At 39.2% G+C, this 24,947-nt stretch overlaps 1 protein-coding gene across 2 annotated transcripts; it reads left to right on the forward strand.

Annotated features, from left to right (window-relative positions):
- The first annotated feature begins 562 nt into the window (after nt 1–562).
- On the forward strand, nt 563–18,953 carry LOC131939255 (ultra-long-chain fatty acid omega-hydroxylase). Of its 2 annotated transcripts, none has more exons than XM_059297457.1 (13): nt 563–661; nt 9,852–10,062; nt 11,050–11,197; nt 11,570–11,757; nt 12,809–12,933; nt 13,028–13,090; nt 14,708–14,831; nt 15,230–15,365; nt 15,712–15,835; nt 16,652–16,782; nt 16,966–17,113; nt 17,504–17,569; nt 18,344–18,953. In XM_059297457.1, exons 2-13 carry the CDS (start codon nt 9,922–9,924, stop codon nt 18,444–18,446), a joined length of 1,497 nt encoding a protein of 498 aa, XP_059153440.1. In that variant the 5' UTR covers nt 563–661; nt 9,852–9,921; the 3' UTR covers nt 18,447–18,953. The 2 variants fall into 2 exon arrangements, with proteins under 2 accessions (XP_059153440.1, XP_059153439.1); XM_059297456.1 differs by lacking the exon at nt 563–661 and adding an exon at nt 2,661–2,786.
- Nucleotides 18,954–24,947: the final 5,994 nt, after the last annotated feature.

The raw sequence follows: 24,947 nt of genomic DNA on the forward strand, positions 1-24,947 counted from the left end.
TTATGGAACATAGGGCCTCCACCATTTCCTTCCATTTCTTCCTATCCCCGGCTATTAATTTTGACATCTCCCAAGACATCCCTGTTGGCTCCAGGTCTGTCTTGGGCGCCCTCTTTTCCGCTTTCCCTGGGGGTTCCACTCAAGCGCTTGGCGTGTAACATTTGGGTGAGCCTTTCGCAGTGTGTGACCCACCCAGCGCCACTTCCTCCTCCTTATTTGCACACCCAATGGCTCCTGCCTAGCTTTCCTCCATAGTTCTATGTTCGATGTGGGATGACGGGGTGAGGTAACATCGTTTTAAAAATGGTTTATAAAAGCATGGCGTCTTCTATGGACGACCCCTAAAGCTAATTTAAAAAAAAATAATTTCTGTAACAATTTCAATGACCTTGTCTTATCGCCAATATCACAACTCTCCATTCACATAAAACAACCTTCCCTAATCAACAAACTATAACCCGCATTTACGAACTGAAACAGTTACTGCAGTCCTTAAAAAAAATCGTTATATCTTTTAACCCTATTGACCTAGTTAGATAAATAAGGAAGATTGTTCATGGTTATTATAGTAAAACCACATTAGTAAGCGCAAGCCTGTGTAAAGATGCGTACCCCATACTGATAGCCAGATCGTGGACTCTAACCTAATAAGTAATATAAGGTAAGCGATACGAAACAAGTGTTGTGATATTTTACACCAGTACGGTGAATAGTTATATAAGAGCGTTTATAATAGGGTTTGTAAGTCTCGTTCTCTCTCGCTTAAAATTGTAAATCTTGTTAGCCAGGGAGAGACATAAATGTTTGAACTAAATTAATTGTTGTGAACATTGTTACTATTGATTTTAAAAAATACACATGGCTGCAATACCTCTTCAAAAATCCAAGAGTACCTAAAATGCAACATTTCTAATCATGATACTAATAAATAATAGAGTCAGATTTTCACATTGGCTTTGAAAAACACTCTCTGGCAAGTACGAAAACGACAAGTTGGTGACCAGCTTACTAACCCTAATGATAGTCTAGCGCAGGGGTCTCCAAACTTTTCAGTCCGAGGGCCGCATTAACTATCAAATTTCAGTTTGGGGGCCAGTTTCTTCCTTGCATGTCTTTGGTTTTTCTGGGCAAAAGTTCCTCAGCCATCACCAACAAACGATTTTTCCTAGGACAAAAAGATTTCAGCGGGCCGGATGAGAGGACTTCGCGGGCCGCATCCGGCCCGCGGGCCGTAGTTTGGAGACCCCTGGTCTAGCGTGTCGCAATGAGTCAGTGCGCCGTGTTTAACGTGAAGGTTATGTGTTACGGTTAACTGACTACACAGCCAAGCAAATCTGTGTCAAGGAATACCGCACTACAAAAAAATGTTCATTCATGATTTCATTTCGGCTGCTCAACTTAATCTTTTTATTTGAAGTTTATTTTCTTTATAGTGCCTTACTAGGCTTATACATTTTACTGTTATAGTTTGTGTAAGAACAAGGGTAATGCTTTGATTATTTTAAAGTTATGTAGGCCTTCTCTTCAGATTTAACTCAGGGGGTAGAGCTAGCTGTTTTTACAGTTTTTTGAGCAGTTCCCAACAAGCAATAGAATTTACAAGGCAAGAATCGATATCTATGACAGCTTAGCAGAGGCGTAGCGACCCCTCCCGGCGCCCGGGGACAAACTTTCGATTTGCGCCCCCCCCCCTCGAACTTTTCATTTGCACCCCTCCCTCAAACTTTCGATTTGCACCCCCCCCCCCCCTCGAACTTTTCATTTGCACCCCTCTCTCAAACTTTCGATTTGCACCCACCCTAAGGTCGGCGCCCGGGGACATATGTACCCCGCCCCCCCCCCCTCGCTACGCCTCTGACAATACATGACGTAGTGTGCTAATACAACCACAGAGCCCCCTAAGCAGCGAAAGCTATAAAAAAATGCAACAATATATATTTTTAAGGATGGTACAATCTAGAGCAAGCCCATTCATCCCTTTGGCTCTACATCTCGTAGAGGGCTTTGACTCTGATCCACCGCCATATTCTACTCAGACTTGTCTGCTGGCTTTTTTTTTGGTCACATCTAGACGCCAAGCAACCGTAGGTCTGTCTCCACGTCATCACGCCGTCTCAGCCAACGCCTTCTAGAGCATGTCATGTCTTCTAAGTAGGTTACCACAGAGGCGTAGCGATCCTTCCCGGCGCCCTGGGACAAACTTTCGATTTGCACCCCCTCCCCCCTCAAACTTTCGATTTGCATCCCCCCCCCCCAAACTTTCGATTTGTTTTTCCAACCCATTTTGGCGCCCCCTAAGGTCGGCGCCCGGGGACATATGTCCCACCCTTCTCGATACGCCTCTGGGTTACCAAGTTACTGCCCGTCTACCCTAGTAAAAGATTTCAAACTTCATAAGCCTTTTCTTCTCCCCCCCCCCCCCCCACCTTCCACTCATCCAATCCTTTGTCAGCTTTCTAATTTCCACACAACGTAAACTATCGTGTGAACACTCCCATCTCCTTGTCTTAAATACAAAAAATCTAGAAGGGAAAATGTTTAATGACCAAACATTTACCTGCGCTTGTGTAGTCCTTTAATAATGAAATTGGCCAACACAAACAGGATGTAAACAGTGCTTAACATATAGATCATAGATACTTTCTTGTTTAAAACATCATACGATTATTGTGAAGGTGTATAGAAAAGTCTAGTAGTCTGTGAGCCCGTACTTTAAGATAAAAAGGAAGTTCTGTATATAAAAAATAACTTTATAAGGACGTATAATTAATCAGACACTTCAACACGTGAGTATTCAAAATTTGGAGCAAATTTTATTTTATTTTTGTAAGATGTGAACTGTCAAATAAAGGCCCCTAATTAATAATTATATAATGTAGTCATACAACATAAGGTTCGAAATTTAAAAACACTGAGGTGCGTTTTTTTTTTTTAAATTCACTTTATAAAAGCGCCCGAAAATATTTTTTATATGTAGTTTTTTTTTACCATAATTTGTTGTTTTGTTTATTGTTTCACTAAGGGTTGTCCGTCTATAAATTAAGGGATCTTCCATAAATGACGTCACGCTTTTTTGGACGATTTTTACCTTCCCCTCCCCTCCGTCACACATTGTCACAAAAAACTAGACCCCCCCCCCACCTAAAATGACGTCCCACCTCAAACCCCCTCAAAATTGCAGGGTTTTTTTTTCGTAAAAAATCGATATTTTTCCAAAATCTTGTCAGAACTCTGTCATGATAGAGTATTTTCAATCAATTCCTATTACAATTTATTAAAACAGTTTTTCTAAAACGCGAAAAAAAAAAAAACGTTTAAAATTTGTTCTCTAACATTGCTCTTTTATAATGCAAAAGTGTCGCATCACACCATCTGAACCCCCACCCCTTCCCCTCATCACACACCGTCACAAAATTACGGACCTCCTCCCCCCTACGAGTGTGAAATTTTTACTTCTAGATCAGGGGTCTCCAAACTTTTTAGTCCGAGGGCCGCATTAACTATCAAATTTCAGTTCGGGGGCCAGTTTCTTCCATGCATGTCTTTGATTTTTTCTGGCCAAAGTTCCTTAGCTATCACCAACAAACGATTTTTCCTTGGACAAAAAGATCTCCGCGGGCCGGATGAGAGGACTTCGAGGGCCGCATCCGGCCCGCGGGCCGTAGTTTGGAGACCCCTGTTCTAGATGATGAGGAATAAGAAAATGGATGCAAGGACAAAACACAACGGACTGTTAATATTCCTGCGTTAAACTCTGTGTAAAAAAGAAAAACCAATTGTGTACACGAATAGAAATAATTATCCAACGACTGGCATTTTGTGTAAAGCGTAAGTGCATAATAATAATGTTGGGGGGGGGGGGGGCATTTAAAACTTTCAGGTGGGGAGGAGCATAGAGTAGGCCTTCACATATAGATTTTCTATATATTTTTCAATTTCGTCCGAGGGAGGGGACGGTGGACATGCTCGGTTGTTCTCTCCTAGGGTCACCCCTCCCCCTCCCTAGAGTGATACGTGAAAGAAATTATGTAAGCGGGCGGGTTCAAATTGTCCTATTTTGCCATAATTTTATGCCGTCAACAACACTCAACATGGAAAACAAGAAGATCCACGCGAAGATAGCGATGGATGAAATCCGCACCCTATGTCACACACCGGTTAAACATGGGTCAATCTAATCCGACTAGTTTTGTACTAGGTGAACTGATTGGTTAATTGTTTTCACGGTCGTTTGTAGCTCGTTTCTCCAGTCTAATCAGCATATTGTGACAATGCGATGAGTTGTCTAACCTGAAATGTGAGTTGTCTAACCTGAAACATGAGTTGTCTAACCTGTAGAAGAGTTGTTTAACATAGTAGTGGGGGGAAATCGTGTCCAAACATTTGTCACATTCCAAAACTTTCACCCACTCCCCTCCCCCACCCACAATGTTTAAACACGACAGCAACATTCACATGAGCTCTAACTCTAAATCCATCTTCAATGTAGAGTTCAGAGCTTTAGCATTACTAACAACAAAGACTGTTGTTCTTTCAAAACCAGCTAGGCTATTTTATAAGCTTTGTGTTTCTTTTAGAGTTTTATTGAACAACAACTGAATGAATTAAAGATTAAACTTTTATTACGGGAGAGAACATGTAAATTCTTTGTCATGCCTCACAGCCGGAGGGTACAACTTTTGGGACAGATTAGTTATCTTTCTCCAATCCCAAAAAATCTTGTAACAAATATGTAAATTTCTCAAAATCGTCTGAATCATATCATGTCAAACCAATCACAGTTAACTGCAGTTTTTCATGTTTTTTAGGGGCAAAAAAGCGCAGCCTACTTCAGTATTTCCATGTGTGGGGACTGGGGGCTAGGGGGGTAGTTTATTACGGCAGTATTTAAAGGCAATATGATTATGAAGCGTGACATGGGGCGGCGTGGCCTAGCGGTAGAAAGCTAGACTGCTAACCCGAGAAGTCTCGAGTCCGGGTTCAAGTCAGTAGAACGTTCCTAAGTCTGATAGTTACCTAACTCACGTCAGGGAACTTTCAATCTTCATCTTCCCTGATGAGGATGCGAGTTCGTCGCCAATAAAATATCTCCAAGTTATGCTGTTCATACGCCTATTTCCTCAGCACACTTACTAAACTTTTCCAGATCTAGTTTTATAGCGCGATAGTCAGTTGTTTCCAAATGTTTCACATAAATTCACATATTATTTTGTCATTAATAGTAAGTTTCCTTTTCGAATATGCCGATCCATAGGTCACCCCTGCTGGGGTATGGGCCGCCTACCAAAGATCTCCAGAGTCCTCTGTCCTGTGCCATTTTGTCAATGATCCATGGGGCAAATAAGTAAAATTTCAACTTTTTCTGTGACTCATAGCCTTTCCTTTAATTTCCCTAACGTGAGTCAGGTACCCATTAGAGTTGAATGGACTCAATTACGTTCTCTTGACACGAACCAGAATCCGACCTCGGGACTTTCGTGTTAGCAATCGTGCGCTCTGTTATCCAACCACTCGGTCCCATTTTTTATGTCTTCTTATACACTGTTTAAAAATTACATTTGCACCGGACCAGATATCCTATCCCTATCCCATGGCCAGAGTTTGCTGTCTCCTGATTGTCATAAATGTTTGACCAAGGATGGTATGATCCTTTAATGATTAAATCACTAAGGATTATAGTTATACAAATAAATACAAACACATATGTAAAATAAAAAATAAATAAATCAAGGCTTAGGCCCTACTTAATATTATTATGGGATGAATGCATGTGGGGAGGTAAGAAGAACATTTTTTCAAAAGTGGCGCAATGACTATGACAACATGTCGTTTCTCAATAATCACCTTTTTTAAGTTTCAAGTAATACACATGTTAAATGGGGACAGCACAGAGATTGCTTGCCCTAAGTCATAACAGTTCTACTTGAAAGTAGTGTTTTGAAACAATGTTAGCCATCTGAGACAGTATACTCCTTGTTCCTTCTTTATTTTTCTCACATCACAGTAGATTATTCTAAGAATAGGCTTCATACGTGTCACCAAGAATGCTTTGATATTAGTGGTTCTAAAATTTGAATTGATTTGACTCTATGTTATTATCGTCTGTTGATTGTTACATAAATAACATATTTTTTCATTGAAAATAATCAGTTTTAGTAAGATGGAATTTAAAAAAAAAATCTGTTCTGTTTTTTTAGACTATATTATATACATGTGTCAACTTTTGGCGTTGAAATAACTTTGTCATAACAACACCTGATTCTAACCTCTCTTCCTTAAAATAGTATTTTGGCTAACGTAAAGTATATAGGGCCTACATATTTCTAATACTTAATCTATAAACTTATAAATAATACTAAAAAATAATATACTAAAATCCCCAGCGTTAGTTCCATCAAATACAAATTTTAGAACCCCTGTTTCTAATAGATTCTATATCCTGCATGGTATATTACACAGGTAACAAAAAAAAGCTTTAATCCTATTGTTACGGTCCATAGAACACGGAAGCAAGCGCTGTATGTCGGGTCTAAAAATAAAGAAATAGATATTTGTTTTGTTTTAATTGAAGTCGAAGTTTTTACGTGTGTCATAAAATCGTGTCACGGGTTATCTGACAAGAAGAAGATATTAAAACTGTGGCGTGTTATGGTTGGGTGTGTGTCTTAAGTTTATGACTAAGATGGGGGAGGGGTGGGAGGTTGTTAACTTGTTATGGGGGGGGGGGAGTGTAGAGAGAAGTATTTTTGTGACGTTGCTAAAAATAGTCGATCTCGCGCGTGGTCGAGATGGCATCAGTGACGCATAAATAGTTGACACGTACTTAATTGTGGTTGAAGGAGATCCCTTCCAACACTAAAATTAAGAACAAAGAAGAAGAAGACATATTGATTTACAACATTTTTAATAAGATGCTTAGATTAAAGAACAATATTGTATTTTTCAAATGAGAAGTTCTATATAATTTATTCGTAATATAGCATATAACATAAATAGTATAGACTATTTACAAAGTCACGCACTCATATCATATGGACAAAAAAAACCACATTCTTTACCCTCCACCTCACCCCCTCCCAACCTCCCGTTGTAACGTTATATTTACATAATTCACCATCGACAAAAAAAACAACAACATGCAGAACCTCAACCAACACAAACAACGAACAAACCGGGTGACACCATTTAGGGGGGTGACACCAAGGCAAAAAATAGTAAAATATATAGAGAAAAACTGAGGGGGTGGGGGGGTGCTATTCGAAATTTCGAGGGGGGGGGGGGTGTGCAAATCAAAAGTTTGAGGGGGGGGGGTGCAAATCGAAAATTTGAGGGGGGGGGGTGTCACCATTAAGTGCCGCACCGGGTGACACCCGACCTCGCTACGCCACTGACCCAGTGAACTACGTAAAGTTTGGGACATTTTTATTACATAACTGTTATTGGTGCTACTCATAGACTTAGATACAAATTTTGACGCCCGGGGGGGGGGGGGAAGGACTAACAAGTTCTACACCCCCACCCCATGTAGATGAAGTTACTCTTGTTGGCGAAAAAAGCGTCTATTTCACCACCCCCTCTCCCCCCATTTGGAAAGGTATGGCGCTATTTACCAATCACTGTACGTCAGTAAATTTTTATTTGGTGTCACACCAATTGATGTTGAAAATAGTCAAAGAATTCCTTAAAGCCATGTAGCAGTCTGTATCCTTATCCTCGACTGTGTATAATTCATTCATACGGCCCGAAAAAACTGCATTTAATATTTGTTTTTCTATTCCGTTGGGCGCGCCCTAGGGTCGGCGCCCCACCCATCCTCCCCCGCGTGCTACTGCTCATGGCATATTTTTAAATAATTAAAATTTAGTCCCTGCAAGTTTCAGCATCCCATGTGTATTACACGTTATGTTAAACAATCCCAACGTAGGGTAAAAGTAAACAATTTGAAGTACGAATTAAAGAAAATGATTTAAGGGTCGTCCATAAATGACGTCACACTCGTAGGGGGAGGGGGGTCCGTAATTTTGTGACGGTGTGTGATGAGGGGGAGGGGGGGGGAGGTTTCAGATGGTGCGACGTCACACTTTTGCATTATAAAAAAACAATATTAAAAAACGAATTTTAGACGTTATTTTGCGTTTTAGAAAACTGTTTTTAATAAATTGTAATAGGAATTAATTAAAATTACACTATTTTGACAGAGTTCAGACAAGATTTTTAGAAAAAATATCGATGTTTTAAAACAAAATTTAACTGCAATTTTGAGGGTGGGGGGGTTGTAGTCTGAGGTGTGACGTCATTTTAGGGGGGGGTCTGGCTTTTTGTGACGACGTGTGACGGAGGGGGGGGGAGGTAAAAATCGTCCAAAAAGCGTGACGTCATTTTTGGATGACCCCCTTACATAGTTTCAGAGGGGCGTAGCGACCCTTCCCGGCGCCCGGGGACAAACTTTTCGATTTGCACCCCCCCCTCGAGATTTCGATTTGCACCCACCCTCAAACTTTCGATTTTGCACCCCCCACCCCCCCTCAAGATTTTGATTTGCACCCCCCTTCAGACTTTCGGTTTGCACCCCCCCCCCCCTCGAGATTTCGATTTGCACCCCCCCCTTTCAAACTATCGATTTGCACCCCCCTCAACCTTTCAATATATTTTTCCAACCCATTTTGGCGCCCCCTAAGATCGGCGCCCGGGGACATATGTCCCCCCGCCCCCCCCCCCCCCCCCCCCCTCACTACGCTACTGCAGCTTAGAGTGGGGTTACGTCAAATACACACCATAAAAACAGTAGTACCCGCTTTGTTTAATTGTGAGAATGCTATCTAAATAAGCATTACATGTACATAGTAGGAAGGCTTATTTAATGTATCTACAGTTTTGTTAAAAAATGTGTATATACAGTCTGGGAAATGGGTTTGCATGTAATCATGCCATATGATTTAGTTGAACATTACATGAGAATGGGCTTATATCTCAAATCTCAACAGTCTATTACAACCCAAGAAAAACATACACATTTTTTAATTCTTTGAACTTTTTTTTTGTTTTACAATGTTACCATCGTTTGTTTTAGCTTACATTGACACACATGTAATATTTCGAACCAGGAAATTCATTTGTTTAAAAAAAAAACTTGTGATTATGGTTTTTTTTTTGTTTTTTTTTTGGACGTTTACTGATCGTTTATCTAACTACGACCAGTGTTTCTTCCAGACTTTATTTTTTTTTTGGGGGGGGGGGGGGGGGGGGGGGCACTTGTAATTTTTGGGGGTGTACTAAAATTTCGGGGGAGGGGCGGACACTGGTAAGGCTATATATTTTCTCTATAAATTAATTTCGTGTAATAAGCGGGGGGGGGGGGGGGGGGGGGCGGTAGACGTTCTTACGGAGGAGGGTGGGGGGACGGAGATGCCTGAAAGAAACTATGACTATGGCATTCTGGAATTTAGGAAGGTTGTGTAGTACGCATATCATAGATCTAAATAGGTGGTAAAAAAAAATACTTCGCGGAGCAAAATTGAGATCAATAGAATCCTTCTACAAAAGGTAAATGTCGAACAATAAAAATGATGACGTTACACTCCAAGGATGGGGTAGCGAAGTTCGCATTTTGTGACGTTTTGTGACGAGAGTGAGGGGTGGGGAGTGTAACATCACACTTCTGCATTCTAAAAAGTAATGTCTTTAAAAGTGAACGTTATGAGTTTTTAAACATATTTATGTAAACCAAATACATGTTGATCAATTTATCTTTTATATTTTATAATTATAATTAATATTTTAGACAGAAATACAGTTTAAAAAAAAAATTAAATCTTGAGGTTGACCATTCCAATGTGTTTTATTTTTTTTAGCATCAAACCACAACACCCTTGCGAAGAAACAAGAACTGATTAGTAACCAAGTTAGTAAGGAGAATTGAAGATGTTGTTGCTGTATGTGGCTATAGCTGTTGTGACGTTTGTTGTGGTGAGGTACGTGAGGAGAAACATTCAGTACAGGAAACTGTTTTTTCAGCTACCCATAGCAGCGGATTATAGGTATACTACGGGAACATTGCACGCAGTAAGTTGTGTAGGGAACATTGCATGGTGTAAGTAGTGTAGGGAACATTGCACTGTATAAGTAGTGTACGGAACATTTTGCAATGTATAAGTAATGTAGAGAACATTGCACTGTATAAGTAGTGTAGGAAACATTGCATTGTATAAGTAGTGTAGGGAACATTGTACGCTGTAAGTAGTGTAGGGAACATTGTACGCTGTAAGTAGTGTAGGGAACATTACATGGTGTAAGTAGTGTAGGGAACATTGTACGCTGTAATTAGTGTTGGGAACATTGCATGGTGTAAGTAGTTGAGGGAACATTACATGGTGTAAGTAGTGTAGGGAACATTGTACGCTGTAATTAGTGTAGGAAACATTGTATGGTGTAAGTAGTGTAGGGAACCTTACATGGTGTAAGTAATGGAGGGAACATTGCGCGGTGTAAGTAGTGTAGGGAACATTGCACGGTGTAAGTAATGGAGGGAACATTGCAAGGTGTAAGTAGTGTAGGGAACATTGTACGCTGTAATTAGTGTAGGGAACATTGTATGGTGTAAGTAGTTGAGGGAACATTACATGGTGTAAGTAGTGTAGGGAACATTGTACGCTGTAATTAGTGTAGGAAACATTGTATGGTGTAAGTAGTGTAGGGAACCTTACATGGTGTAAGTAATGGAGGGAACATTGCGCGGTGTAAGTAGTGTAGGGAACATTGCACGGTATAAGTAATGGAGGGAACATTGCAAGGTGTAAGTAGTGTAGGGAACATTGTCTGTTGTAAGTAGTGTAAGGAAACTATCAGTTCAATCGCCGAAGTCATGGACGCAGGTACCATTTCTCAGCTGTCATATTGTAAATTCTATTTTTCAAAACGTATAGAAGAGCATTTGATATTGTGTAAACAGTGTATGGTATGTTTACAAAGTGTAAGTCCTACAGGGGACATGCATATATATACCAGTTGTCCAATAACGATATAAAGCTGATGTAATGATGATGTCAACAGTTCCCGGGGAACAATGAGGAGGGCATGGCGTTCAACTTCGTGAAGGCACAGAAAAACTGTTACTGTCATGTGGAGTGGATTGGACCAGTAACGCCAGTAATCGTGGCCTACCATCCAGAATCGATACGGCCCATACTAAAATCATCAGGTAAGTCTGATAAGCTGATTTTCTTAAGCATATAATAAAAATTAATATTATCCATAATCGAAACTGCCCATATGGAAATCGTTGTCTTTATTTTGTAATTTTCATCGCACATCTTCTTCCTTCTCCATGCTCACTCCTTGTCATCGGGTATAATACCATCCCACTCACCACACCCCCCTCATCACACATCCTTCCTTCTCACCCCACATTCTCCCCACTCATCACACATCACGCCAACACTCACCACACATCCTACCCCACAACACACACCCTCCCCCCTCATCACACATCTTGCTCACTCATCACGCATCCTACCCCCCTCCCCATACAATCACACACCCTCCCATACTCCCATTTATTCCCCCCCCACAGCGGCCAAGTCACGTGGTTCCATCCTGTCCACGCCCTACGACATGGGCTTACGCTGGCTAGGCGAGGGCTTGCTGATCTCCAACGGCGGGAAATGGGCGAGAAGTCGTCGTCTGCTGACCCCCGCCTTCCATTTCGACATTCTCAAACAGTATGTGGACATTTACAACACGTGCGCTGACATTATGCTCGTGAGTTATCACATTCAAATAATAATACTAATAAAAAAAGACGCAAGCCTATACAAAATTAATTAATTTGAAAAATAATTAATTTAAAATGATTCTTAAAAATTATTTTTAGAATTTAATTGAAACATTATTCACCACATAGGCCTGCATCTATATAAACATTTGCTTTATAATTACCATTAGTTTCGTTTGCAATGTGAGATATAAACATCCTAATAAAGAGCCCAGAATATTTTGTTACGTGATTATTTTTCTTCTACGCTATTTTGCATGAGGTAAAGCTTAACTTTTTCAGTAACCTTGGGATAAAAAGGGATAGTGTGGTCAGTTCTAAGACTAATCAATTCTACATTCACTAACGTGAGTCCTGTACCCATCAGAACCGAGGTGACTCCATGTTTCACTGACCTCGGGATCCGAACTCGAGACCTTCTGTTTGGCTTCGTGTTTCATTCTTGTCTTAATTTTGATCGGAAAAATCTATGAACACCGAATAACTTCTCTGTTAACAACTAATTTAAGAAAAGAAAGAGCTGACCCGCGACGTAGCATACGCTGCTAAATAGCCTAGTTGTTTTATTTTCTACTTATCAGCAGTTCATAATTTGTGAATTCGAGACTACCCCACCCCCTGTCTCCCCTACTCCCCCCACCCCACCCCACCCAGTGAAAGCAACCGTTAACAGAAGACAATGAAAATATCAAGCAGAACTTATCTTCCCTTAGTTTCAAATCGTTTAAAAACAAAATTATCCGCCCCTAATTGCCGTATCTTATTCGAACCGGCTCTACTATTGTAAACATTCGGAGTGAACCATAGCTCATCTGACAGGTGGGGATGAGGGTGGTGGCTAAGCTGCTTGGTGTCTCGTATGGTCCCCATGAAGAGAACTATATATATAGAAGAAGATAGGTATACAACTTAAAATTTCTTTCTTAATTCATAGTCCAAGTCTCACTGGAACGGGTTAAATAATAATTTTAGGCGGTAACCACAATTACCCAAATTTAAGGTAGGAAATGTATAACAACTAACTTTATTTTTTTTTAGAACAAAATGCAAAAATTGTCCAAGAAAAAAGAACCGTTTGACATCTACTCACTCATCAACTTGGATGCTCTTGACGTCATCCTGAGATGTGCGTTTTCTTACCAGTCCAATTGTCAGCTTGATGAGTGAGTACAGTGTTACTGCTGGGAGTGTGTTTGAGCATGTTGGCATTTAGATGTGATGTTTTAATGGATTATTTTGTATTGCATTTGTATACAGGTCAGTGAACTCATATTCCGCCGCTATAGGAGAACTACAGGCTTTATGGGCAGACAGGGCAATGTAAGTAATTTAGAAAATTTACAATAAATATTTCTAAGTGCAATAACTTTTATCTCACATACGCAAAATGATTATTAAACCTCGCTTCAAACGTTTAATAATATTCAAAATCCATTAATATGAAGCTCTCAACTCCAATAAAACTTTCTTATAGCACCATCTTTTGGGAAAGATCGCAATTGGAAGAAAACTTCTTTAGTCTGCAAGTGTCCCACTATCGTCCCACCCAACAAAAGCCAATTAATTTGACGCACTATTGCTTTACTTTCGACACCACTAAAGCACATTTGTTTTGATACCACCCAACTATCGTCCGCCATTTAGAATGCATTTGCCTCAAACTTTCAAAAGCTCACACAGTTGCCCTTCTGACGCCAACATAAGCTCCCTTTGTCCTTCATTTCCTATACTCTTATTCCCAGAAAGGGACTTTACCATTCTAATGCCTACTATCACACACACAGAACCTTTTGCGTTAATATTACCCTACTGGCGTTGACAGAAAGCCCTTTTGTCCAAATATTCCCGACTCTTCCATCTCAATCCTCCCTTCCGCCCACGGAAGCCAATTTCCCTTACTATAACCAGTTTTAGCACAGAAAACCCCCTTGAGTTACTATAATTATAATGTAAGTCACAGAAAGCCCCTTTGAAATACTATAATCCTGTATTATTAAGCCAGTCTCAACTATCCCCCTGCTATCTCCCTCATCTATGGAAGCCCATCTGCCTCACTATAGCCGTATTCTCTCCCCTAGAAAGTCAGTCTCAACTCTCCCCTGCTATCTCCCTCATCTATGGAAGCCCATCTGCCTCACTATAGCCGTATTCTCTCCCCTAGAAAGTCAGTCTCAACTCTCCCCTGCTATTTCTCCCATATATGGAAACCCATCCGCCTCACTATAGCCGTATTTTCTCCCCCAGAAAAACAGTCTCAACTATCCCCTGCTATCTCTCCCATCTATAGAAGCCCATCCGCCACACTATAGCCGTATTTTCTCTTATCTATGGAAGCCCATCCGCCTCACTATAGCCGTATTTTCTCCCATCTATGGAAGCCCATCCGCCTCACTATCTCTATATATAATTCTCCTCTTCGAGCCGTTAGAAAACAAGCTGCAAACGCTCTCCCTACCTCCCCACCCCTACATGGTTTTAGTGAGCTGTGTTCACTCTAAATGTTTACAAGCAGAGCCAACGATTTTAAACGTAGGGGGGGGGGGGGGGAAGGAAGGGGGGGGGGTTATGGTCCTTAACGAGCTACTTATAGTGTTTTAAAGAAATATTTTCAGTGTCAGCGTTGGTACTGTCGAATTCACAAATTATGAATTATTGAAAATTAGAAACAACTAAATAGCGGCGTATGTTATGCCGCGGGCCGGCTCCTCCCCCATTGAGAAAGCTAGTCAGTCTCAACTATCCCCCTGCTATCTCCCCATATATGGAAGCCCATCCGCCTCACTATAGCAGTATTTTCTCCCATCTATGGAAGCCCATCCGCTTCACTATAGCCGTATTTTCTCCGATATATGGAAGCCCATCTGCCTCACTATAGCCGTATTTTCTCCCATCTATGGAAGCCCATCCGCCTCACTATAGCCGTATTTTCTCCCACAGAAAGCCCCGTTATCACATTGAGTTCCTGTACAGCTTCACGGAACACGGGAGAAAGTTCTACAAACTTTGTGACGTGGCACACGCCGTGGCGGAAGAAATTATCGCTAAAAGAAAGAAAGAATTGGTGAGTAGTGCAAGAAATTATCGCTAAAAAAGAATTGGTGAGTAAGGATAAAAATTATCGCTAAAATAAAGTAAAATAATGGTACGTATTGATGAGTGAAAAAGAACATATTGCTAAAAGAAACAAAAATCGGTAAGAGAAAGAATTTTAACAGATGTTCACTGTCTTTGTTTGAATGGCTTACTAAGTACACTTGTTAATTGCTAGATTAACATATGCACATACTATTTAAACACTATTATATTAAATTTAAAAATTAAAATGAACTACATATTAAAAAAAATGTCTGCGTTAACACTACATCTCTACTAGCTCAAAAATTAATGCGGTCTACACATTATATAATGGCAACAAAATTTATTTCCTTTTGTTTCTATTAATATACTTTCCTAACCCAGGAGAGCTCTTCTGTGCAAGTCTCTAACAGGAAGGTCAAGGATTTCTTAGACACACTTCTCACAGCACGAGATGAAGACGGCAATGGAATGACGGCGTTAGAGATACGAAACGAGGTGGACACTTTCTTGTTTGAAGGTATCTACGGCTACTGTGGTACCCATATAATTTCCTACAACTACTGGTTAGAAGGTAGCTAGTGGCTACCCAGGTACCCATGTATTCCCTTACTACTAATTAGAAGGTAGCCACAGGCTACCCCAGTACCTATGTATTCCCCTACAACTACTAGCTAGAAGGTAGCTCCAGGTACCCACTTATTCCCCTACACCTGCTAACTAGAATGTAGTAACTGGCTACCCAGGTTCCCATGAATAGGGCTGGTAAGTAGGTCACCAACCAGTTCTATGGCTCATGCAGGTTTTATTGAGCCGTAGAACTGGTTGTGACCTACTTACCAGCCCTATTCCCCTCCATCTACCAGGCCACGACACGACGGCCAGCGGGATGACGTGGACACTGTACGAGCTGGCCAAACACCCAGAGCACCAGGAGAGGATTTACGACGAGGTCAAGGACGTCTTGGACGGCAGGGAGCATCTGGACTGGTCAGTTGACTTGTTTTATTGGACGGCAGGGAGCATCTGGACTGGTCAGTCGACTTGTTTTATTGGACGGCAGGGAGCATCTGGACTGGTCAGTCGACTTGTTTTATTGGACGGCATTAAGTATCTGGACTGGTCAGTTGACTTGTTTTATTGGACGGCAGGGAGCATCTGGACTGGTCAGTCGTTTTGTTTTATTGGACGGCAGGGAGCATCTGGACTGGTCAGTTGACTTGTTTTATTGGACGGCAGGGAGCATCTGGACTGGTCAGTTGACTTGTTTTATTGGACGGCAGGGAGCATCTGGACTGGTCAGTCGTTTTGTTTTATTGGACGGCAGGGAGCATCTGGACTGGTCAGTCGACTTGTTTTATTGGACGGCATTAAGTATCTGGACTGGTCAGTCGACTTGTTATATTGGACGGCAGGGAGCATCTGGACTGGTCATTCGACTTGTTTTATTGGACGGCAGGGAGCATCTGGACTGGTCAGTCGACTTGTTTTACTCACCTTCATCCTTAAACTTAATCTTATTTTCACAACAATGTATGTAAAAATCTCGATTTCGGTTCTGGGAAGTCAAACCGCTAGACATTTTTGAGTCCACCAGCTCTGATGGGTACCCAACTCACAGTATGGAACTAGCCTTTATATGCCGAGGTCACTGAAACAGGTGAATTCGAATTGATCTGCCCAATGTGTCTGTGGGCACTTGCGAAAAAATAATGATGTGTATGCTAGTTAGAAAGACAATATTATGACCCACTATTAGTTATTACACTATTAAGAAAGTTGAACGTATTGTGATGTATTCTTCAGGAATGATCTACCAAAGCTGGAGTTCACAACGATGTGCATCAAAGAGGGACTGAGGCTCCACTCAGCTGTTCCATTTATCGAGAGGACTACGGTAGAAGAGTGCGAGATTAATGGGCATGTACTTCCGCCAGGTAACCATGGTTTTCTCGTGTAAACAACTGTAATTTAATTTTAGGAAAATGCAAGCAGTCAGTAAATCTCTTTTTAAATCTAACTTAGCTGAGTATGTAAATAAACATATTACGTAAATAACTTCTGAGCACTAAGAAAAATCTTTAACACAATTATACTTCTCATACACATTCATCTTATAGGGACCAGAGTTGCAATCCAGCTGTGGATACTACACCACAATCCACACATTTGGGAGGATCCACACGTTTACAACCCAGAGAGGTTTCACCCAGACAACCAGGCCAACATGGATCCGTTCCAGTTCCTTCCGTTCTCCGCGGGGTCAAGGTCAGCCTCAGCTTTTAATTAGGTTATCTGATGTGTACGTGGCTGAAAGGTTCAATATCCAATCATGAGCTATACGCTAGACTTGAGTGCGTTGTTCTTTGCCCTAGTGGTGAAGCAATCTATGCAAAGATAAATCTTGATTCGACTTTATATCCACAGTCTACTTTTTGAACTCGTTTTTATCAAGAGTTCAAAAAGTAGATTATTAGTCTATGAAATAGGTCAGGTATTGGGGATGTTAAAATGTTAAAATATTGAAATGTTAAATTTTGAAATGTTAAAATTTTGAAATATTAAAAATGTCAAATGTTAAAAAAAAAGTTAAAAATGTTAAAATTGTGAAATGTAAAAAAAAAATGTTAAATATTAAAATTTTTAAATTTTTAACAGAAACTGTATAGGCCAGAACTTCGCTATGAATGAAATGAAGACAACAATAGCCAGAATAATTAGCAAGTAAGTTACATTTTTGTTGCCAAAACTGGAAAATTTATTTGTTGTCACATAATAGAAGTATAGCTGCACTTTGTTGCAATATATTTCATGATTTTGAAAAAAAAATACTTTTAACAGCCTTTTAGATTTGGATATAAAAAACAAGTTAATAAAAAGTCTAGTGATAATTTAAGCGCAATTTCCTTATGTTATCCGTAACAATTTTTTATTTTTTGTGACCGAACGAAAGGATATTTTTTTGCGCTAAAAACCTACACGATGCTCAGTTTAAATTAAAAATATCATCCTAGGCCTATACGATGCTCAGTTTAAAAAATCTTAATTAATTTTTTGTGACCGAACGAAAGGATATTTTTGAAAACTTTCTTCGGCAATATTGTTCTAAATTATGGCAGGAATCGATTGGTAAATGTTTCAAGTCGCTAAGTGGTCTGGTTGCCGAGATATGGACCAAAAAACTGCCTTTGTTCGAGGTTTTTTGGCTTTTCCGGGAAATCCAGGAAGGAATTCCGGGAATTTTTTTGGCCCACAATCATCCTTGGAACTTGCTTAACATATTTGCCTTGGAACTAGTCCTCGATATTGCTTCGTTGAGGAGGAGATACATCCAGAAATGACGAGTTAATAATCGCAATTGTCCGTATGGAAATTGCGCTAAAAAACAAGTTCGAAAAGTTTAAAGTTTATTATTCAAATACATAACTAGAAAGTTATTCTTTTTCTTTTGAACTTAATGTTACGTCTTACTATACTATTTATTCGATCTATCTTCAGATTTAAGCTATCTGTGGATCAGAAGAATGAAGTACGGCGAGTACCTATCGTCACCATGAAGCCAGAAAATAAAGTCTTGCTGTTTGCTTCAGCCAGGGATTAGCAATATATGTGACGGGGTAGCATTGTGAGAGGGTAGCACTGTATGGCAGGAGGTAGCTCTGTCTGACAGATGGTAGCACTGTCTGTAAGAGAGTAGTATTTTTTCAGCATTGTTAGAGGTAGCATTGTTAGACGGCAGTACTGTCTGTCAGTGGGTAGCTTTGTTAGAGTGTAGCACTGTGTCAGAGGGTAGCACTGTCTGTAAGAGGGTACCACTTTTTTCAGCATTGTTAGAGTTAGCATTGTTAGAGTGTAGCTTTGTTAGGGGTAGCATTGTTAGAGTGTAGCTTTGTTAGAGGTAGCATTGTTAGAGTGTAGCTTTGTTAGAGTGTAGCATTGTTAGAGTGTAGCATTGTTAGAGTGTAGCTTTGTTAGAGGTAGCATTGTTAGAGTGTAGCTTTGTTAGAGGTAGCATTGTTAGGGTGTAGCTTTGTTAGAGGTAGCATTGTTAGAGTGTAGCTTTGTTAGAGGTAGCATTGTTAGAGTGTAGCATTGTTAGAGTGTAGCATTGTTAGAGTGTAGCATTGTTAGAGTGTAGCATTGTTAGAGTGTAGCATTGTTAGAGTGTAGCATTGTTAGAGTGTAGCATTGTTAGAGGTAGCATTGTTAGAGTGTAGCTTTGTTAGAGGTAGCATTGTTAGAGGTAGCATTGTTAGAGGTAGCATTGTTAGAGGTAGCATTGTTAGAGGTAGCATTGTTAGAGTGTAGCATTGTTAGAGTGTAGCATTGTTAGAGTGTAGCATTGTTAGAGTGTAGCATTGTTAGAGTGTAGCATTGTTAGAGTGTAGCATTGTTAGAGTGTAGCATTGTTAGAGGTAGCATTGTTAGAGGTAGCATTGTTAGAGGTAGCATTGTTAGAGTGTAGCATTGTTAGAGTGTAGCATTGTTAGAGTGTAGCATTGTTAGAGTGTAGCATTGTTAGAGGTAGCATTGTTAGAGTGTAGCATTGTTAGAGTGTAGCATTGTTAGAGGTAGCATTGTTAGAGGTAGCATTGTTAGAGTGTAGCATTGTTAGAGTGTAGCATTGTTAGAGTGTAGCATTGTTAGAGGTAGCATTGTTAGAGGTAGCATTGTTAGAGTGTAGCATTGTTAGAGTTTAGCATTGTTAGAGGTAGCATTGTTAGAGTGTAGCTTTGTTAGGGGTAGCATTGTTAGAGTGTAGCATTGTTAGAGTGTAGCATTGTTAGAGTGTAGCATTGTTAGAGTGTAGCATTGTTAGAGTGTAGCATTGTTAGAGTGTAGCATTGTTAGAGGTAGCATTGTTAGAGTGTAGCATTTTTAGAGTGTAGCATTGTTAGAGGTAGCATTGTTAGAGTGTAGCATTGTTAGAGGTAGCATTGTTAGAGTGTAGCATTGTTAGAGTGTAGCATTGTTAGAGGTAGCATTGTTAGAGTGTAGCATTGTTAGAGGTAGCATTGTTAGGGTGTAGCATTGTTAGAGTTAGCATTGTTAGGGTGTAGCTTTGTTAGAGGTAGCTTTGTTAGAGGTAGCATTGTTAGAGTGTAGCATTGTTAGAGGTAGCATTGTTAGGGTGTAGCTTTGTTAGAGGTAGCATTGTTAGAGTGTAGCTTTGTTAGGGGTAGCATTGTTAGAGTGTAGCTTTGTTAGAGGTAGCATTGTTAGAGTGTAGCATTGTTAGAGTGTAGCATTGTTAGAGTGTAGCATTGTTAGAGTGTAGCATTGTTAGAGGTAGCATTGTTAGAGGTAGCATTGTTAGAGTGTAGCATTGTTAGAGTGTAGCATTGTTAGAGTGTAGCATTGTTAGAGGTAGCATTGTTAGAGGTAGCATTGTTAGAGTGTAGCATTGTTAGAGTTTAGCATTGTTAGAGGTAGCATTGTTAGAGTGTAGCTTTGTTAGGGGTAGCATTGTTAGAGTGTAGCATTGTTAGAGTGTAGCATTGTTAGAGTGTAGCATTGTTAGAGTGTAGCATTGTTAGAGTGTAGCATTGTTAGAGTGTAGCATTGTTAGAGGTAGCATTGTTAGAGTGTAGCATTGTTAGAGTGTAGCATTGTTAGAGGTAGCATTGTTAGAGTGTAGCATTGTTAGAGGTAGCATTGTTAGAGTGTAGCATTGTTAGAGTGTAGCATTGTTAGAGGTAGCATTGTTAGAGTGTAGCATTGTTAGAGGTAGCATTGTTAGGGTGTAGCATTGTTAGAGTTAGCATTGTTAGGGTGTAGCTTTGTTAGAGGTAGCTTTGTTAGAGGTAGCATTGTTAGAGTGTAGCATTGTTAGAGGTAGCATTGTTAGGGTGTAGCTTTGTTAGAGGTAGCATTGTTAGAGTGTAGCTTTGTTAGGGGTAGCATTGTTAGAGTGTAGCTTTGTTAGAGGTAGCATTGTTAGAGTGTAGCATTGTTAGAGTGTAGCATTGTTAGAGTGTAGCATTGTTAGAGTGTAGCATTGTTAGAGGTAGCATTGTTAGACGGCAGTACTATCTGTCAGAAGGTAGCACTGTCTGTCAGAGGGAAGCACTACTAGAGTGTAGCACTGATTAGCAGTAGATAACACTGTAGGTATGAAGGCAGCACTCCAATAGTTTAACACAGACAGATGGCTATTATTTGACAGATGGTTGTACTATTTGACAGATGGTGCATTATTTGACGGATGGTTGCACATATTGACAGATGGTTGTACTATTTAACAGATGGTGCATTATTTGACGGATGGTTGCACACATTGACAGATGGTTGTACTAATTGACAGATGGTGCATTATTTGACAGATGATTATACCAATTAATAGATAGTTGCAATATTTGACAGATGGTTACACTATTTGAATGATGGTTGCACGATTTTACAGATGGTTGGACCATTCGTGCAACCATTTGACTGATGGTTGCACGCATTGACAGATGGTTGCACGATTTGAGAGATGGTTGCATTATTTGACATGTGGTTGCACTATTTTACAAATGGCTATACATTCTTCCAAATGATAAAAACATCTGCTAGTCAACATATTCATCTATTCCAAATAATTTAACGGCGTACTTTAAACTATTTTTATAAAATAAATCTTATAAAATGTATGCTTTTATATACTGAGTTAGATGTTAATAAAATTTATTTTACAATTTATGTAGTTTAGTTTTGCATATACATTAAATTTTAACATTTATACTTTATGCCAAATTCGGGTGGGGGTCTACTTGATATGAGCTACGGATTAGGATCGCATTTTTAAAAAAATCAAAACATTGTGATTTAGCAGCTTTCAACAATACATGCAGTTTAGCTTAAAAAAACGTGTAAAGAATCGAGTTGCAAAGACAACTGTTTAAAGCGCTTTAAAAAATCCTTCGGTCTAGTATGCGGAATCTAATTAGAGGCTGTATGCAAATGTATGCAAAAACATTCACTTTGTTAATAAGAGCGACACATATCTACACAATTACTGAATTAAAACATTAATTATCGAACTTCTGGTGTTCACTTTATATATAATAATTAATGTTAGCGGGTAGTATTGTTACAGTGTAGCATTAAAAATCTTTCAAATATAAAACCAATTTTTTCGTTGATTTACAATTTTTACTTTCTTATATATACGAAGTATAGAGAAAGTCTTGTAATAGTGCAAAAAAAAATCGAGATTTTTACAACTCTCGCTGTTTTACACTTCATTGATACGGAAAAACATAATTTTGCAATCTTGTCCGTATGTCTGTGTGTCTGTCTGTGTGTCTGTCTGTGTAAACACGATAACTTGAGTACCTTTACAGCTAGGTTGAAGACATTTCATATATAAGTATTTTATCAAAATCGTAGATCCGTATCAACTTTGAGCAATTTCCGATAACCGTAAGTGGTACTTTTTTCACTTTGAATTTTTCAAAAGCCTTTAACTTGAGTACTATTTCAGATAGATAAATGAAATTTCACACGTAAGTAAAAGATCTAAACCTCTTCCTTTTCTTAAATTTTGAGTAATTTCCGTTGTCCGGAAGTAGTAATTTACGCTATTTCCGATTTCTCAAAAAACGCTTGTAAATTTATAAAGTACTAATAATATTCCGCACTATTATGCACATTTTGTTTTGGCATTCGCTTGGTGCGCAATTCTTTTTTCTCTGAGATTCTATTCTTTTTAAAAAAAGTTTAAGTATTTAAAATGGATTAAAAATCATAACTATATCCCTTGTTCCCATCCCCTGTTGTTTTATATAGAATATTCGAGAAAGTTTAGGGGAGATCACTCACGGTTTATTGTGAACATTTTGCTCCAAACAAGGCTCTGGATTTTAAAGTAACTAAACGTCACATAAATGTCACATTTGAAAAACATAGGTCTACATACATCTGTATTTAATATACCCAGCGTATGAAAACAGATTAGATGAAAATAACTTGTTATTTTAAGAGATTACAACCTTTAGTTCTCCATCTTAGTAAGCGCATGGAAGGGATGTTTGGTCTCTAGTGCCACATATTACGACCATAACATTTTGATACTTTAGAATGCCGTAAGATTAAGTAGTAAAGTCTATATAGTTTTAGCATTTGTATTACACTACGCTACTTTCCTAGCCTAGCGATGCTACTATCATAGCCTATCGACGCTACTATAACTACGCTGTTGTCCTACTCTAACTACGCTACTGTCTTACAACCCTCCTACTGTTTGAAACGCCTCCTCAAAGAAAAATGTCTCATAGAAACTCTGCACGCGACGGCTCTGTTATTAAATTATTAACTATGAATCTCAATTTCGTATTACACCTGTTTGAACTAGAATCTGTAACATATTGTGACATTAGAGACTCAAAAGCGATCAAGCTAAGTTTGTTTTTTGAAATGTATGCAGGTCGACGTGTTGTGTGTTGGGTAAGAGTCAGGATTTTAATTTATTCTTTGCTATTTGTTTAATGAATTAAATTAATGAACCATTTTAAAAAAAAATTACTGGGGTTTACATTTTTATTGGAGTTGTTGAGTCTGGCTCAGGCTTGTGTAGCTGTAGTGTTTGGTTGCATAGCAGCAGGATTATTTACGGTAACAGGTTATCGTTACATGGCAGCAGGCTAGTTTCAAATAGCTGCAGGTTTGGTTTAGTTGACTGCAGGTTAGGTTTATTTGGCTACAGGTTAGGTTTAGTTGGCTGCATTTTAGGTTTAGTTGGATGCAGGTTAGGTTTAGTTGGCTTACAGGATAGGTTGGTATGGATGCAGGGTGTCCTTGCAAGGCTTCATCATCATAATTTTTCCTTTTGTTTAATAAGGCCTATATCAGAGCTTTCCACGCTGCTGCCACTCTTTTCAGCTGTTCCCAATACCTCCCTTTCCTTTAGCCTCCTCCGGCACGCTATGTCGCCATGTCTTCTTGGGTCGACCCCTGCGTCGTTTGCCTTGAGGGGTTCCACTCCAAGGCCTGCCTGGCTCTATTGCCAGCGACCTTTATAAGCGTGAGCCCAACCCAACCCATCGCCTTTGTCTTTCCCCTGTTATTTCCTGTCCACACATCTCCCATAGTTTCTCGTTTTCTACCTTGTCTTGCGCTTTTAATTTTAAAATACTCGTTAGGCCCCTATTAGTAAAATTATTTTTGTTGTTGCCTCTTTTGTTTTCCATATATTTCTGCAGCCATACCATCAAATCAACATCTGTACCCATATAATCAGCAATATAGACCAAACATCTTAATACACATGTTTTGTTGTGTTTTTTTTAATCGGCTCCAGTTGATATAAAGAAAATAAAAACAACGGTCCAATGTTTTCACGTTGAAAACAATGTTTTAAAATGTCGCAAAGGCTTTCTTGTCGTTTTTGTGTCATTTGGGTTTGTTATTACTAAACATCAGGCGAAGAATTTCGCAAATGAAAAGAAAAAAACAAACAAAAAAAACTATCGTTTTACATATTCCTTACAGTGTATTAAAGCACACGAACAGAATAAAAAAGATAGGTACAACATACCAACAGTTTATTAATATTAAAGCCCAATGATGTATTTAATGTAATGCTATATTTAAGCCCAATGAAGTATTAAAGCCCAATGATATATTTCATTCCAATGATGTGTTAAAGCTCAATGGTATATTTCATTCCAATGATATGTTAAAGCTCAATGGTATATTTCATTCCAATGATGTGTTAAAGCTCAATGGTATATTTCATTCCAATGATGTGTTAAAACTCAATGGTATATTTCATTCCAATGATGTGTTAAAGCTCAATGGTATATTTCATTCCAATGATGTGTTAAAGCCCAATGATGTATTAAATGATTATTTAACTCTAATTAATTACATATACCATTAAAGCGGAATAAGACTTACTCGGCCTTTGAACATGTAACGGCTTAATTAAGAATTGATTTTTTTAAAATTAATAACAACAACACGCGATTTGAATAAAGTAATTGTTTCGCTCGTATGACCGTATATTTATTTACACGTGCTTAGTTTAATTAATTTTTGTGTTTTCACTCAAAACAAAACAAACAAGTTCACATATTCGTTTACTATAAATAGCCAAGCAAATCGCCAGTAATTTAAATCA

The sequence above is a fragment of the Physella acuta genome, unplaced genomic scaffold (assembly GCF_028476545.2).
Source record: "Physella acuta isolate Inbredline_101_S28 unplaced genomic scaffold, ASM2847654v3 ptg000271l, whole genome shotgun sequence".
Taxonomy (NCBI): Eukaryota; Metazoa; Mollusca; class Gastropoda; family Physidae; genus Physella; species Physella acuta.

What these genes read in the sequence shown, in the direction of transcription:
- LOC131939255 (XM_059297457.1), top strand. Translation starts at nt 9,922, where the DNA reads ATGTTGTTGCTGTATGTGGCTATAGCTGTTGTGACGTTTGTTGTGGTG. An exon ending in GGCAGGGAGCATCTGGACTG is followed by an intron (nt 15,836 to 16,651) that starts GTCAGTTGACTT and finishes TGTATTCTTCAG; the next exon opens with GAATGATCTACCAAAGCTGG. An exon ending in ATAGCCAGAATAATTAGCAA is followed by an intron (nt 17,570 to 18,343) that starts GTAAGTTACATT and finishes ATCTATCTTCAG; the next exon opens with ATTTAAGCTATCTGTGGATC.